The sequence below is a fragment of the Lacerta agilis genome, chromosome Z, assembly GCF_009819535.1.
Source record: "Lacerta agilis isolate rLacAgi1 chromosome Z, rLacAgi1.pri, whole genome shotgun sequence".
Lineage (NCBI taxonomy): Eukaryota > Metazoa > Chordata > Lepidosauria > Squamata > Lacertidae > Lacerta > Lacerta agilis.
Genome location: NC_046331.1, coordinates 1,803,462 through 1,818,277, shown reverse-complemented (window position 1 = coordinate 1,818,277; position 14,816 = coordinate 1,803,462). Strand labels below are relative to the sequence as shown.

General features: G+C 48.0%; 1 protein-coding gene across 1 annotated transcript; it reads left to right on the top strand.

Moving 5' to 3' along the window:
• Window positions 1-299: 299 nt before the first annotated feature.
• Window positions 300-14,504, top strand: UAP1L1 (UDP-N-acetylglucosamine pyrophosphorylase 1 like 1). The gene is made up of 9 exons (XM_033137898.1): window positions 300-641; window positions 2,670-2,874; window positions 4,641-4,816; window positions 6,226-6,398; window positions 7,107-7,300; window positions 9,217-9,357; window positions 11,411-11,596; window positions 13,035-13,101; window positions 14,244-14,504. Exons 1-9 carry the CDS (start codon window positions 347-349, stop codon window positions 14,328-14,330), a joined length of 1,524 nt encoding a protein of 507 aa, XP_032993789.1. The 5' UTR covers window positions 300-346; the 3' UTR covers window positions 14,331-14,504.
• Window positions 14,505-14,816: the final 312 nt, after the last annotated feature.

Below are 14,816 nucleotides of genomic sequence, written 5' to 3'. Positions count from 1 at the left end.
TTAAAAGTTCGGTCGGTTGCAATTTTGTTTTATTCCCCGCCCCCTCTGGCTAATGGAAAGGGAACCCTGCATGGTTGGACGAGTGGACGCCTGAAATCGGTGCACTCAGGCGAAGGGGGGGGGGGAGATTTGGAAGTGACACGGGTTTCAAGAGGGGATCTTGCAAGTAACCGACCTCCACAGGCGGAAGTAGGCGGAGGCGACGTTCCGTTTCTTCCCGGGGAACGTTCCACAAACTTTGGCGCGCGTCCCCCAGGGACAGCTTTGTCGTTGTTGCAAATTGCAAAAAGACTCTCATTCCCCTTTGCAAAAAAAAGCTCAGCAAGCAGCGCAGAGAGAGAAGGTGATGGCGTGCCTGGAAGAGGAGATCCGGGCGCGGCTGGAGAGTGCCGGCCAGTCCCACTTGCTGCGCTTCTGGGACGAGCTGGACCCGGCTCAGCGAGACTCGCTCCTGGAGGCGCTGGCGAAGCTGGACGCTGAGGAGCTGGGCGAGCATTGCCGGAAGGCGGCGGAGGCCTACGCGCGGGAGGAAGAGCCGCGGCAGGAGAGACTGGGCTGCCGGATAGAGCCTGTCCCTCCAGAGTTCTTCGGCAGCGTCTGCAGGAGCGACCGGCGGACTTTGGAGCAGTGGGAGGAAGAGGGTAAGGCCAGGAGGGACCTGGCTTCTGGTAGCCCTTTTGACCGCTGGGGGTTGCAGATGAAGGAGGATGAGCAAGCAGTTGGAACGTTGTGGGTTACTGTGTTAACCTCGGCGCAAAGGTAGTCTACCTGAGATTGCCGGCGGTCAGGTGCGTGTGGTTGTGCCTGTCTACCTACGTGCGCTTCCCAGAGGCAGCTGGCTGGATAATGATGGACCTTTGGTCCAGTCCATTAGTGCTTTAATTACGTGTTTATTTTCAGAGAGTGGGCGTGTAGAGAACGGACTACTTACTGTACAGTAGGTTTTGTTATTGTAACCCCGCCTTTCCTTGGTCGGCCACGCCTACTTAAGACACACCCACAGACACACCCACCTACCCCTTTGGCCACACCCTCTTCGGCAAAGGCCGCTTTGGAATACAGTACAGTACTGTAGTGGACGACATATATACTGTAAGCCTGCATATTTTTCTTCTTCATTGTTCAATGTAGAAACAACCTGAATAGAGAAAGGAAGATTGCACAACTTTTGCACAGTAAAATAAGCTTAGTGCCACCAAAAACTGTACCTTTACACACCTGTTCCCTATGAGGTTCCCTTGCATTGTCTGTGGCCCAAAATGCTGTTGTTGGGTAAAACATTTTAAGGAGTGATGCTCTCTGGAAGCCAGCCTTCTTCCTCTAGCTTGATAATCTCCAGTTGCCATGGATGGCAATATTTGGCTAGGGCTGTTGTAGCCCACCCATTTATGAAGGGTGCCATGTTGGCAAAGCCTTCAGTAAGGGTTGTGTTTGCAAAACACAGTTTGGCATGCCTGGGTGTCCATGAGTTGTATGCTTTGGGGTGGGACAAAACTTGCCTTGGGTGCTGTGCAAACACCAGTTCTGCATTCAGAGTACTTGTGCACCTGTGTTACATAATTTTAATACCTTTCACAAAATTTATATACAGCGGACACTCAGGTCGCGAACGCGATCCGTACAGGAGGCGCATTTGCAACCTGCAGCGTCTGTAACCCGCAACGCCATGTCTGTGCACACGCAGATTGCGATTTGGTGTTTCTGCGCATGCACGAAGCGCCGAACCCGGAAGTAACCCGTTCCGGTACTTCCGGGTTCGGCGTGGTGCGCAACTCGAAAACGGGCAACTTGAAGTGGCCGTAACCCGAGGTATGACTGTACTGTACTGATTATTGGACAGAAAACCTCTGAGCAGTTTACAAAGAGACTTGGGACTGAGGATTCCAACCAACTGCCTAGAAGACTAAAGCACCTCTGGGCATGTGTAGATAGAGCTGAAGGAAAGCACAGTGACATCACCAGGACCTAGGGCTACTAGAGGCTTTGCCTCTAAGTACAAAGTAGTACTATCTGGGATTGCTTTTTATCTTCTCCTTCCCAGTTCCTTTTCCTTTTGTGTTGTATATTTTTGATGGAAAGACTTGAGGGAAGGAACAGACTTAATTGTCATCGTAAACTGCTCTGAGTGCCTTTCTTGGCTGAAGAGTTGGAATAAAAGTGCTCCAAATAATTGAAATTCCCCAGCATTGCCTCCTTTTTTAAAGCTTCTTCTGGAGCTGTCAGACCTGTCGGACCTGTCCAGCGATGAGGGGAAAGAAGGCAGCTGGGTCTACAGAAATTGCACCCCCACCCCCCGTGCCTCCTTTAGATGATTCTTGCTTGGGGTGTGGGTGGGCACTGGCGGAGGAAGAGGAGTGCAGGGGGGAGCGCATCGCCCCCAGCAGTGCGATCCCGGTAGGGTGCCATTGCGGCTGCCCCCACTGTGGGTGGGGGGTTTCCAGGCCCCCAAAGGAGCCTCTCGCCCTGTGCACTGTCTCCCAGGGCAGCCATCTGGACTGAAGCCGATAATCTCTTAATCTCAGGGTCTTAATCTCAGGGCCGTGGGTTTGACAAAAGATTCCTGCATTGCACTAGGCTAGACGGCCCTCGTGGTCCCTTCCAACCCTTCTAACTGTGATTTGAACGAGATGCGTATTTGCTCCGGTAATCTTTCTCTTGTCTCCTTCAAGGGCTCCGCAAGATCTCCCAGAACAAGGTGGCAGTTCTCCTTCTGGCTGGAGGGCAAGGGACACGCCTCGGGGTGCCTTACCCTAAGGGCATGTATGATGTGGGGCTGCCGAGCCACAAGACCCTCTATCAGATCCAGGCAGAGCGGATCCGCAAAGTGGAGCAGCTGGCTGGTGACAAGTTTGGAACTCACTGCACAGTCCCTTGGTGGGTAGCTGGCTCCTGGGGTCTTCAGGCAATGGCCAGTGGCTCTTGTAGTCACATAGTGTCCCAGAATTCTTTGCTGTTGTTCCTTTTGCTGAGTGGCAGGGTGGCTTTATGCCAATCTCATGCCGTCTACTTGGTTTGCAGTGTGACTCCCATTGGCAAAGTCTGTTTAGTCCAGGGGTCGGCAACCTATGGCCCGTGGGCCACAAGCTGCCACGGGGGTCATTTAACCAGCCCACGAGCCGCGCCGAACTGAGCCACCCGCTCGGCAGGGCCCCGCCCACTGCGCTAAACTGGCGCAGCGCAGAGCGGGGACTCACTTCCACGATGGCGGAAATTGCATCTGCGCATGCTCAGACACCGGAAATCACGGGCGATGCTGCCCACGGAGGGATCTCTGCTGGAGCGAACTGGCCCAGGCGAGGTGAACCTTGCCGACCCCTGGTTGGACACCTAACTAGGATGTCTCCAAAGCGCCAGAAATATCGGGACTGTCCCCTGAAATCTTCGTCAGATAACCAGCTGAATGTTAATCAGTTGGTTAAACCTACATAAATTTCCATGTAACTGAAACTGTACCTCCAGAGAGGGGGAGAAGCATATTCGGGACTTTTCACTTTAAGAGGCGAGTAAGGGTTGACACAATATAAGTTTATAAAATGACATATTCATGGTGTGGGGAAAGTTTCCCTCCCTCCCTCATAATACTAGAATTCATGGACATCCAATGAAGCTGAATGCTGGAATGACTTCTTCACTCAGCACATAGTTAACCTGTGGAACTCCCTCCCACAGGAGGCAGTGATAGTCACCAACCTGGGTGGCTTTAAAAGGGGACTGGAGGAATTCGTGGCGGAGGAGAGGGCTATCCATGGCTCCTGGCCCCAGTGGCTCTGCTCTGCCTCCACAGTCAGAAGCAGCAGTGGTTCTGAACCAGTTGCTGGAAGCTACAGGAAGGGAGAAGGCTCCTCGGTTCTCAGTCCTGCTTGGGGTTTTCCTACAGGCATCTGGCTGGCCACTGTGAAAACAGGGTTCTGTTTAGGGCTGGGCGATCCTTGGTTTTTAACACTGTCATATATCACCACCTAAACATCACAGTGTATAAATATATCACAATAGCTGAAATAAGGATGGAGCTATGTAGAGGCATTGGTTGGCTTCACGGGTCTTTTTTCCCCTGCGGGTGGTGCTGGGACACAGGTGGCGCTGTGGGTTAAACCACAGAGCCTAGGGCTTGCCAATCAGAAGGTTGGCAGTTCGAATCCCCGCAATGACGGGGTGAGCTCCCGTTGCTCGGTCCCTGCTCCTGCCAATCTAGCAGTTCGAAAGCACATCAAAGTGCAAGTAGATAAATAGGTACTGCTCCGGCGGGAAGGTAAATGGCGTTTCCGTGTGCTGCTCTTGTTCGCCAGAAGCGGCTTAGTCATGCTGGCCACATGACCTGGAAGCTGTACGCCGGTTCCCTTGGCCAATAAAGTGAGATGAGCGCCGCAACCCCAGAGTCGTCCGTGATTGGACCTAATGGTCAGGGGTCCCTTTACCTTTACCTGTGATCTTCTCATGGCACTGCTGTTTACTTCTGTGTTTTTGAATCTTCAAAGGAAAGGCATGTGCCTGTCTTTGGCATGCTCGCTTTTCATGCCCTGGGTGTGCCCAACTGCAGAAAAAGGAACGTGCTCGGCTTGCTTTGGTTGTGTGAATGCAACCCTGCTGGTTTCCTTGCCCAGTGCTTCTAACTGCAGTGCCCTGTGTGCCTCACCTTACAGGTACATTATGACCAGTGAGTTCACTTTGGGACCGACAGAGAAATTCTTCCAGGAGCACAACTACTTTAACCTGGAGAAGTCCAACATCATCATGTTTGAGCAGAGGATGCTCCCGGCCGTGGCATTTGATGGGAAAGCGATCTTGGAAGAGAAAGGCAGGATTGCCATGGCGCCAGGTATGCAGCAGTTTTCCTCAACTTGGGGAAGTTTTGTGTCCTGCCAGTGTGGCGTAGTGGTTAAGAGCGGTAGACTCGTAATCTGGTGAACCGGGTTCGCGTCTCCGCTCCTCCACATGCAGCTGCTGGGTGACCTTGGGCTAGTCACACTTCTCTCAGCCCCACTCACCCCACAGAGTGTTTGTTGTGGGGGAGGAAGGGAAAGGAGAATGTTAGCCGCTTTGAGACTCCTTCAGGTAGTGATAAAGTGGGATATCAAATCCAAACTCTTCCTCTTCCTCCTCCTCCTCCTCCTCCTCCTCCTCCTCCTCCTCCTCCTCCTCCTCCTCCTCTTCTTCTTCTTCTTCTTCTTCTTCTTCTTCTGAGCTTCTGAAGGCCTTTCACTGGCACCGTTTTGAATATTTGAGTGAAAAGGGGCATTGTGTGTAGCAAATCCTTCACATGTGGCAGGTGCAGAGCTTCCTCATAGCAGCACAGCTGTATCATTTTTCTTTTTTAAAAATTGATTTATTATTTTTTTAAAATGCAACCACAACAAAAGGGGAAAAAATAGATCAAAGGACAAAAGTACAGAGTTAAAGCACAGCTCCAAAGGGATGATACAGTATTAACTCATACAGAGATTCCCTTTACAAATAATGAAGATTTATAAAAATAAAAGTATTCTCCGCCTGTGAGTTGCATTGTTATTGAGAGTAAAGGTTCTGTGTAGCTTTAAGTGAGCCAGACATTTGCATATACTGATTGTCCCTCAATATTTGTATAGGGAATACAATCATGCCATATAATACATACTATTATAATTATTTATTAGGTCTCTTACCTGCCCTTCACTGTGAAGCTCTAGGATGGGTTTCATTTATTAAAAAATTGTTTCTAGTATTTGTATCCTGCTCTTCAGCCTTAAAGACTCCCAGAGCGGGTTACCTATAGTCAAAACAAGATAGTCCCTACCTGCAGGCTTACAATCCAAAAATAAAAGACACAGTAGGAAAAGGGAACAGGGAGGGAAGAGGAAAATAAATTAAAAATCAGACACTGTTACTAAAAACAATCAGAATATTACAATCAAGAGGATAGGATGTGTCCTAAAATATATATCTCAGCTTTCAAAGGCCAGGGTAATGCCATATTTTATCAGGTTGAAAGATCAGGGAACCATCTTCCCCTTTGACCTGCACCTCTGAAGGTGGGCTGCCTATATTTTTAAAATTGCAAGTGCCACATGTGCATTGGTTTGGTTATACTGTACATTCCTCCACCACCATTTACAAGCAGTGGTAAAACTGATTACAGAGATTGCAAGTGAGAGGCAAAGGTGGGTTGTTGATAGCACAGGTGCTGGCCAGTTGGTGCTGGTCCTAACCCAGTTTCTGTCTAGTAGTTAACTCATTCCTTGTGTGTTGCAGATGGCAACGGCGGTTTGTACCGCGCCCTGGTGGACAACAAGATCCTGGAGCACATGGAGCGGTGTGGCGTCCAGTACATCCATGTCTACTGTGTGGACAACATCCTTGTCAAAATGGCAGATCCTGTCTTCATTGGTTTCTGTGTCTCGAAAGGGGCTGATTGTGGTGCTAAGGTGAAAGAGAACAAAATATTGGGCAGGGAGGGTCGCACCCCTTGTGTGCAGGGCGGAGGGTTGTCATGGTTAAGGATGAGGAAGTGTGTGTGAAAGAGTGTGTGAGAGAGAAGATCTCCATCTCTGCTAGGTAAAGCGAAATGAGCGCTGCAACCCCAGAGTCATTCGCGAGTGGACCTAATGGTCCTATCTCTCATCTAGATCTGCTTTTGCCTCCATGTAATTGTGTTGCGTGTCTTCCGCCTGCCTCCGAACCATAAACATGTTGAATATAGATAGCGTCTGAGTTGGGCAGTATATGGAACTTTAAGTACCCTTAAAGCAAAATGAAACAAAACATGAAAAGTGAGTTTCTTATATGAACTTGGAACACCTATGGGCAGTGCCTAGGTAAAATCTTAGAACGGTGTTAGGGGGTGACTGGCAGAGACCCTTCCCCCCCACTCCCTGGGCCGGCAACAGTTGAGTAATCTCGTGCCAAACAGGCAAACATATTTATGCACCCAATTAATTGACCTTGTGAATTTTTGACTCCAGCATCCTCTGAGTGGAATTGGATTTGATCTGTAGAATCAAGAATTACCCAGCCCCTCCACCTGCTTGATCCATTTTTTGCGGTTATTTTACTTGCTACCTGACTCTGGCCCAAAAATTCTATTTGTTGTTGTTGTTGTTGTTGTTGTTGTTGTTGTTGTTGTTGTTGTTAAGGTAGTGGAAAAAGCCTACCCCACAGAGCCTGTTGGGGTGGTTTGCTCTGTGGACGGAGTATACCAGGTGGTGGAATACAGCGAGATCTCCTTGGAAACGGCACAGAGGAGAAACGCGGACGGCCGATTGACATACAGCGCTGGAAATATCTGCAATCACTTCTTTAGTCTTGACTTCCTGAAGGCTGTCACAGAGTAAGTCCTGCAGTTGTGCATTCACTTTCCCAAGACCTGTTTCAGAGTTTATGAGTGTGGGGTCTGCACCCTGGAAATCAGTTTTGACGGGAAATGGGGGTGGGAAGGGATGCATACATATCTGAGCATTGTATCAGGATTGTGACAAAATGAGTTCCTAGTTTTCTGGTTAGAAGCTGTAGAATCTTGGCGTTGGTAGAGGACCCCCAAGGGTCATCTAGTCCAACCCCCCTGCAGTGCAGGAATCGGAGCTAAAGAATCCCTGACATCCAAACTCTGTGTGGAAACCTCCAGAGAAGGAGAGTCCACCACCTTCAGAGGTTGCCCGTTCCATCGCTCTTAAAGCTGTGCTTTTCCATTTTTATAGCAGGCAGCTTCAAGTAGGCTTTTAAACTCACTTTATTCAGCAATACTGTATGCAGAAGTCAAAATCTATAATGAACACTATTTCATGGAGGGTAAAGTTTGGAATGGCTGCCAGCCACAATGACTATGCTCTGCCTCCACATTAATGTTTCTGAATATAAGTTGCTGGCAAAGGCTCACAGAGAATAATTGGGTACACGTTGACCTTTTAAAACTTGGCTGACGATGGTTAAAGACACCAAAACAGGGCCCTGTCCTGGCGTTGGATTATTGTGGTCCCCACCTTGCTTTAAAAGACTCTTATATCAAACGCCGCATTGGCACTTTGCATCAAAAGACTCCCTAATAGAAATGGAACCTGAACTCTTTGATTGAATATTATTGAATTCAGCAACATTACACCAAAAATCTTCAGTTTGTGAAAACTATTCAAAGATAAAGTTTGTCCTCTTGATGGGACATGCGCTCTTGAAAATTGTATCGTTATATAAATTGTATGGTTGTGTGTTTCTTGTTTCCTAAGGTTTCTGTTGAGTTGTGAATAGGAATTATTCTCTTTATTGAATGGTAATTGTTGGCCTGAGTTCATTGTTTGCTTTCTATTTACTGGAAAATACACAGCAGTGGAAAGTGCTCAGATCCTGCACTTTCCCACAGGTATCTGGCCGGCCACTGTGAGAACAGGACTGGAGGAGTCATTGGCCTGATCCAGCAGGGGTCTTCTTAGGTTCTTGTTTTGATGAAGCTCTAATGCAAAGGAATTAGTCCTGTAATTGGGAAAACAGCAGAACTCAAAAACTTGGTTGCTGTCATCCAGACAGCCAGAAAAGAGACAACTTACCTACATGCTCAGCTAAACAGCGGCCTCTGTCGTATAGCTCTTAAACTACAGTTCAAACAGTTTCTGTTTGAAAGGCAGATTTCAGGAAACCCACAGAAACAACTCCAATAAAACAGTGAATCATTATCCAAAGATTTCCAGGAAGTGTCCGGCGAATTGCCAAAAATAACTTATGCAGAGTTTTCCCCCTTCCTTTTCCCCATGAAAACGGCTCAGCAGAAAGGGCCCCACCAGCACTTTGTAAAACACACCACCCCTCCTGCAGAAAAGTGGGGAAACAAAATAATCAAGGGGGTGAAGCTCCCCTGCCAGAAGGGAAAGCTGAAGATATGATCAAGAAGTGTCATGATGAAGCTTTCCTCCCACTTCCCCCCCCCCTTTTAAATTAAACTTGTGCATAGAATCATATAATTGTAGAGTTGGAAGGTCCACCAGGTCCAACCCTCTGAAATGCAGAGAGAGGCATGAAGATAGTTGGACAGAAGCTGTTCTTCCATCTCTCATAACACTGAAACTCTGGATCATCCAAGGGTGACCCATTGATTGTGGCAGTAGATTTCAGGCAGGTGAAAAGACAGATAGATGTGCAGTGCAAGGAGTGACCTGGGGCAGCCCTGAGTCGTCATCTCGCTGCACAACAACTTTTGAGCAGAGCAAAGTTTGAGGAAATCTCCTGTGTGCTTATGCCTCTGTCCTTCCTTCCCAACAGGAAGTTTGAGCCCTGCTTGAAACGCCATGTGGCTGTCAAGAAAGTCCCTTTCGTTGACCAGGAGGGCAACCGGGTGAAGCCGCTGAAACCCAACGGGATAAAGCTGGAGAAGTTTGTGTTTGATGTGTTCCAGTTTTCTAAGTTAGTGCCAGATGTGTCTCTTTTCTCTTTCTCTGTATCCTATTCTTTGGGGCGGGAGAGTTGGGGAGACTCACTAATATTGGCCTTGGCCAACCTGGTGCCTGCCAGATATTTTGGACTACACCTCCCATCAGCCTCTGCTGGGCAGCTGCAGTCCAAAACATTTGGAGCGCACCAGGTTGCTAAATAATAATGGAACCAGCAGCTACAGGGTAGGGAATTGTGACAACGCAGGTGTCTCCCAAACTTCTGATAGCTTCTGGTTTTGTTTTTCTGAATTAAAATGGCAGGCACCCAAGAGCATTTTCTTTTTTTTTTTGAGGGATTGATTATTGCAGTCAGTGGATGAGAACATTACATGTGCAGCCGCAGCCGCTGTAACAGGGCAGAATGGCGTGCCCCGGTGCCCTCTAGATTACTACCGTGAGTTATATGTGGGGCTGCCTGTGAAAACCGTTTGGAATTTATATGCCTAGCTGCATTACTTTCAACAAAAGAAAACTCCTTTCAAAATACGTAAATGTGGCAATCCATCAGGGATTGGGAAAAGGTGGGAACTCAGCGGAAGAGCATCTGCTTCGCATGCAGAAAGTTCCAGGTTCAGTCTCAAAGGAGGCGTGGGGAAGACTCGCTGCCTGAAACCCCGGAGAGCTGCTGCCAGCCAGTGTAGACCGTGCTGAGCTAGCTGAACCAAGGGTCTGTGCTCCTAATAACACAGATGGCTCCACTAACAACGGTGGAATTTTAAGCTTCTTTATTAGAAGCTTTCTGAGCAGTGCTTTACACCTATTGTGCTGTAGAGGTATGCGTGTAGATAGATAGATAGATAGTGATTGATTGCATTCTGCTAGAATCCAGAGACCCAGCTTGAATGCAGCATGTTTTTCAGATCACCTGTCTAGAAATATTTAGTTCACATTCACACCATAAATTAAAAGCACCCTTATACTGCTTTAATATTCCTGGAGAAGCATGGGGATTGTATTTTGTTAAGAGTGCTGGGAATTATAGGCCTGTGAACTCAGCACCCTTAGACTACTTTTGGGGTGGGGTGGCTAAATTATTTATTTGTTTATTAAATTTATTAGTCACATTTTGGGGGGGGGGCATGGCAACTTAAAAAGCCCACACCCTACATAGATTAAAACAGGGGGCGGGGGGGGGGGGAAGAAAAAATACCTTAAAACATCCTACCCACTCTAAAAGGCCATAGGTGGTTAAAAGCTAAACCCTGGTTAAAAAGGAAGGTTTTTGCCCGGTGCCTGAAGATACGTAATGATGGCACCAGGCGAGCCTTGCTGGGGAGAGCTTTCTACAAGCGGAAAGCCACCACAGAAAAGTCCCTGTTCTCCTTTTGCCACTCTCCAGACCTCCTGGGCCTCTGATGATGGCCGCAGTGTGCAGACTGGTTCCTATGGTAATGGTAAAGGGACCCCTGACCATTAGGTCCAGTCGCGGACGACTCTGGGGTTGCGGCGCTAATCTCGTTTTACTGGCCGAGGGAGCCGGCGTACAGCTTCCGGGTCATGTGGCCAGCATGAACAACTAAGCCGCTTCTGGCGAACCAGAGCAGCGCACGGAAACGCCGTTGACCTTCCCGCCGGAGCGGTACCTATTGATCTACTTGCACTTTGACGTGCTTTCAAACTGCTAGGTGGGCAGGAGCAGGGACCGAGCAACGGGAGCTCACCCCGTCATTGCGGGGATTCGAACCGTAGACCTTCTGATCAGCAAGCCCTAAACTCTGTGGTTTAACCCATAGTGCCACCCACGTCCCTTCCTATGGTATAAGAGTGCTTTAGATGTCTGGTATGGATGTGGCTTTAGTTTGCTTTTGCAGTCAAGTCCAACTGGAATTGGCAGCTTGGAGAACAGCCTGCAAGGTCTCCCTGCTTGCTTCCAAATGCATTCCTTTCGTGGATATGGCAAGTTACGTTTTCCAGGATTCTGGAACGTGCCGTGGCCTCTATGGCTCCACGCTACACATACAGGAAGGCATGACCGCAACTGAAATTCCCATTTTAAGCCCCCAGTTTCTCCCTTTTGTTAACAGGAAGTTCGTAGCCTTTGAGGTCCCGAGGGAAGAGGAGTTCTCGCCTTTGAAGAACTCTGATGCGGCCGACAAAGACACTCCCACCACAGCTCGCCGGTCACTCCTCTCCCAGCACTACCGTTGGGCTGTGAAGGCAGGAGCTAGATTTATCAATGGCAATGGCCAGAGGATACCTGAGGAACCAAGGTCTGTGAAGGCTGCTCCCATTTATCCTCCCCAAGGGATTGCGGGAACTGTAGTTTACCCCAAGGGGCCAGGGTGCACTAGATGAATTTGTGACATGACATGGAATGCTGCCACAGTGAAACTGTGTGTGTGTGTTTGTGTGTGTGGCTCCCATCGGCACTATGCGTAAAGCGGTATCACACCACTTTAAACAGTCATGGCTTCCTGCAAAGGACCCTGGGAATTATTTAAGGGTGCTGGGAGTTGTTAGAAGACCCCCTACTCCTCTTAACAGGGCTGCAATTCATAGAGTGGTTTAGCAGTCAAGCCCTCTTCCCAGGAAACTCTGGAAGCTGTAGTTCTGAGCAGGGAATAGCTGGGGGTCTGGTCAGGACTTTTAAATATCTGTTTAACATCCTTGCAACAGATTTTTGGCCTCATTCACACCATACATTTAAAGCACTATGATACTAGTTTAAACAGGTGTAGCTTCTCCCAAAGGATTCTGGGAGCTGTAGTTTGTTAGGGTTCTCAGAGTTGTTAGAAGACCCTCCCCTCCCAGAGCTACAATTCCCAGAGTTCCCCGGTGATTGTTAAACCACTCTGGGAATTGGTGCTTTGGGAGGGGAATTGGGGTGGGGGGTTGTCTTCTAACACCTCTCAGCAGCCTTAGCAAACCACAGCTCCCAGGATGCATGTCTGTTCAAAGTAGTATGATAGAGCCTTAAATGTATGGCGCATTTGAGATCTTCTTGTGGAGATAAATTGCGTCCTCTGGGGTTTATACCAGGGAGGGCAAGATTGCAGTAGAGCAGCTTTCTCCAAGATGGGGCTGGATTCCAGCCATCCACTGCAGCCACCAAAATGGATGTTGTATTCCAGCAGTATTTGGAAGGCACTAGATTAGGAGAAGTTGTGTTAACGTCACAAGCTGTGACCAAGCCCTTAATATGGCCCAGGGAAGGTTTTATTTTGTTTTGTTTTAAAGGTGGGGTATAATAATAAGGCGCAGGTTTCAGGATTCAAAGCTTATCGGGGTCACCCTCTCTGATCTGGGGTGCCTTTCTCCCTGTCCCGGGTTTGTGAGGCCATAGAATGATAGAATTGCATGGTTGGAAGGGACCCAAAGTGTCATCTAGTCCAATCTCCTGCATACAGAAGTACACTGCAGTTGCGCATTCTGCTTGCAGTTATTCAAGTGGCAAGGGGAAAACACTCGGCTAATGCTCTGGTGCTTCTGTTCATTGTTTACTTCATTTATCTTCACTTGTCTTCCAGGCACCCTTGGTGGATTAGCTTTAAAATACCAAAACCAAACAGATGCTATGAAATGTGAAGTTGGCCTGGGGCTGCGTTGAGCAATCTCTATTGCTGCCTTGGGCTGCCTGCCTGCCTCTCCTTACTGTGGCTTCTATTACGTTTGCAGAGAGACATTATTTTCATTTTCCTCTCTTTTCAGTTTATCAGGAGATGACGAACCACCCGCTGTATGTGAGATTTCACCTCTAGTCTCTTACTTTGGGGAGGTGAGGGCACCATTTTATGTGAACTCCTGCTAAGGATTCAGTATCTTATCTAAGGGAAATAAGTTCTTATTTCTGAGCCAGTGCAAAGAATATTGGGGATGTTGTAGAGCAGGCATAGGCAAACTCCGGCCCTCCAGATGTTTTGGAACTACAGTTCCCATCATCCCTAGGTAACAGGACCAGTGGTCAGGGATGATGGGAATTGTAGTCTCAAAACATCTGGAGGGTCAGTTTGCCTATGCCTGTTGTAGAGCCCCGAGACTGAAGAATGTTCGGCCAAGATGGCACATATGGGGTAAAACTCCACATGGGCAAACTCTCTCTTCATAAGGGATCAGGCAATAGCTTCTTTCAACTGTGGCAGAGTCCATAGCCTGGAACCACAGAGCTATATAGGCTTTTCTCCATTTGGAATTCGTGATGCTGGTTACACATAATTACATGGGACAGTAAAACAAACAAACAAAAATACTGTTGTGTCAGAATAATAAAAAAAGAAAAGCAGCTAAGAATCATTTCCTTCATATTATTATTATTATTATTATTAATCTTTTTGATTGTTTTACAAGTGTATGTATGTCACTTTTGGAGTTAACAACCTAAGCAGGTCCCTGCCTACGGAGGTTTAAAATCCAGGATAGGCAGGAGGGACTTAAGGGAGAATCAGCATGTAACAGGAAATAAAGGCTGAAAGATGGGTTACACTTAGAGCAGCAGGAGGAAACCTCTGGCTCTCTAGCAGCAACTCAACTCATACTTGCATCATCTCCAACCATTGGCTGAGGCTGCTGGGAGTTGGCATCTGACATCTAGAGGGCCACAGATACCTCATACCTCTGAGTTAGGGGCAAAAGTCATGGTCAGATTTAAAAATTGGTGGAGAACCTCAGGCCTGGGAATTTAATGGCTTTTCTGGTCGTTAGGACTCTCTGCAAGCCACCTGCCCCACTTCTCCTGCTGCTGTGAGTGCTTTTGCCTTGGCTGAACTGTGTCGGTGCCTCTTGACATGTTCCGCGGAAGCAAGCTACATTGGTTACTCCACCCACTTTCATCTCTGGCCCTGACCATCACTGTCATGCAAACTCTGAAAGCTTGCCCATAAGGGAATGTGGCCTTTGGCTCAAAATTGTTTTCTTTTGCAGGGACTAGAGATGTACCTGAAAGCCAAAGACCTCCAGTCACCTTTTCTTCTCGATGAAACCAAAGCGGAAACATTAAGAAGAGCTTGAATGAAGACCCAACTTGGAAGATTGTCCTCTGAGGCCATCTTTTTGCTTGACTATTGCTTTAATGATTAAGAAAAGAATAATTTTGAGGAAACTATCAGTGTTTATGATACTATAAAGCCAAAATCTTCTAACTTTTCTGCTTCTGGGGTGGGGTTGTTAGGTTGCCCTCTGCCTGGAGAGTGATGAAGTCCTCCGTTTCTGCCCTTGACTGTCCCGATAGCATTCTCTGCAACAAGACCCGCCATCCTTACTATGGCTGAGAGGCCCCTTGTGTGTAATGCTGAAATTGGAGGCAGCCTTGGGGGGGGGGGATTTTTTGGTGGTGTCAACACTCAAAGGAACCAGAGAGGCAGGAGATAGCTGAGGAACCTCTAAATAGTGCTGCACATATTCCATACATATGATTTACCAATGCAGGGTTTAGGGGCTCTGTATTATCTTGGAGGAGCATGACTCAGTGGCAGAACAAACAGGAGGGCCCATGTT

Bases quoted from the DNA above. Each gene is read 5' to 3' on its own strand.
- UAP1L1 (XM_033137898.1), top strand. From the start codon at position 347: ATGGCGTGCCTGGAAGAGGAGATCCGGGCGCGGCTGGAGAGTGCCGGC. The intron at 11,597-13,034 runs GTCTGTGAAGGC...CTCTCTTTTCAG, and splicing joins AGGATACCTGAGGAACCAAG to TTTATCAGGAGATGACGAAC. The intron at 13,102-14,243 runs GTGAGGGCACCA...TTTCTTTTGCAG, and splicing joins TAGTCTCTTACTTTGGGGAG to GGACTAGAGATGTACCTGAA.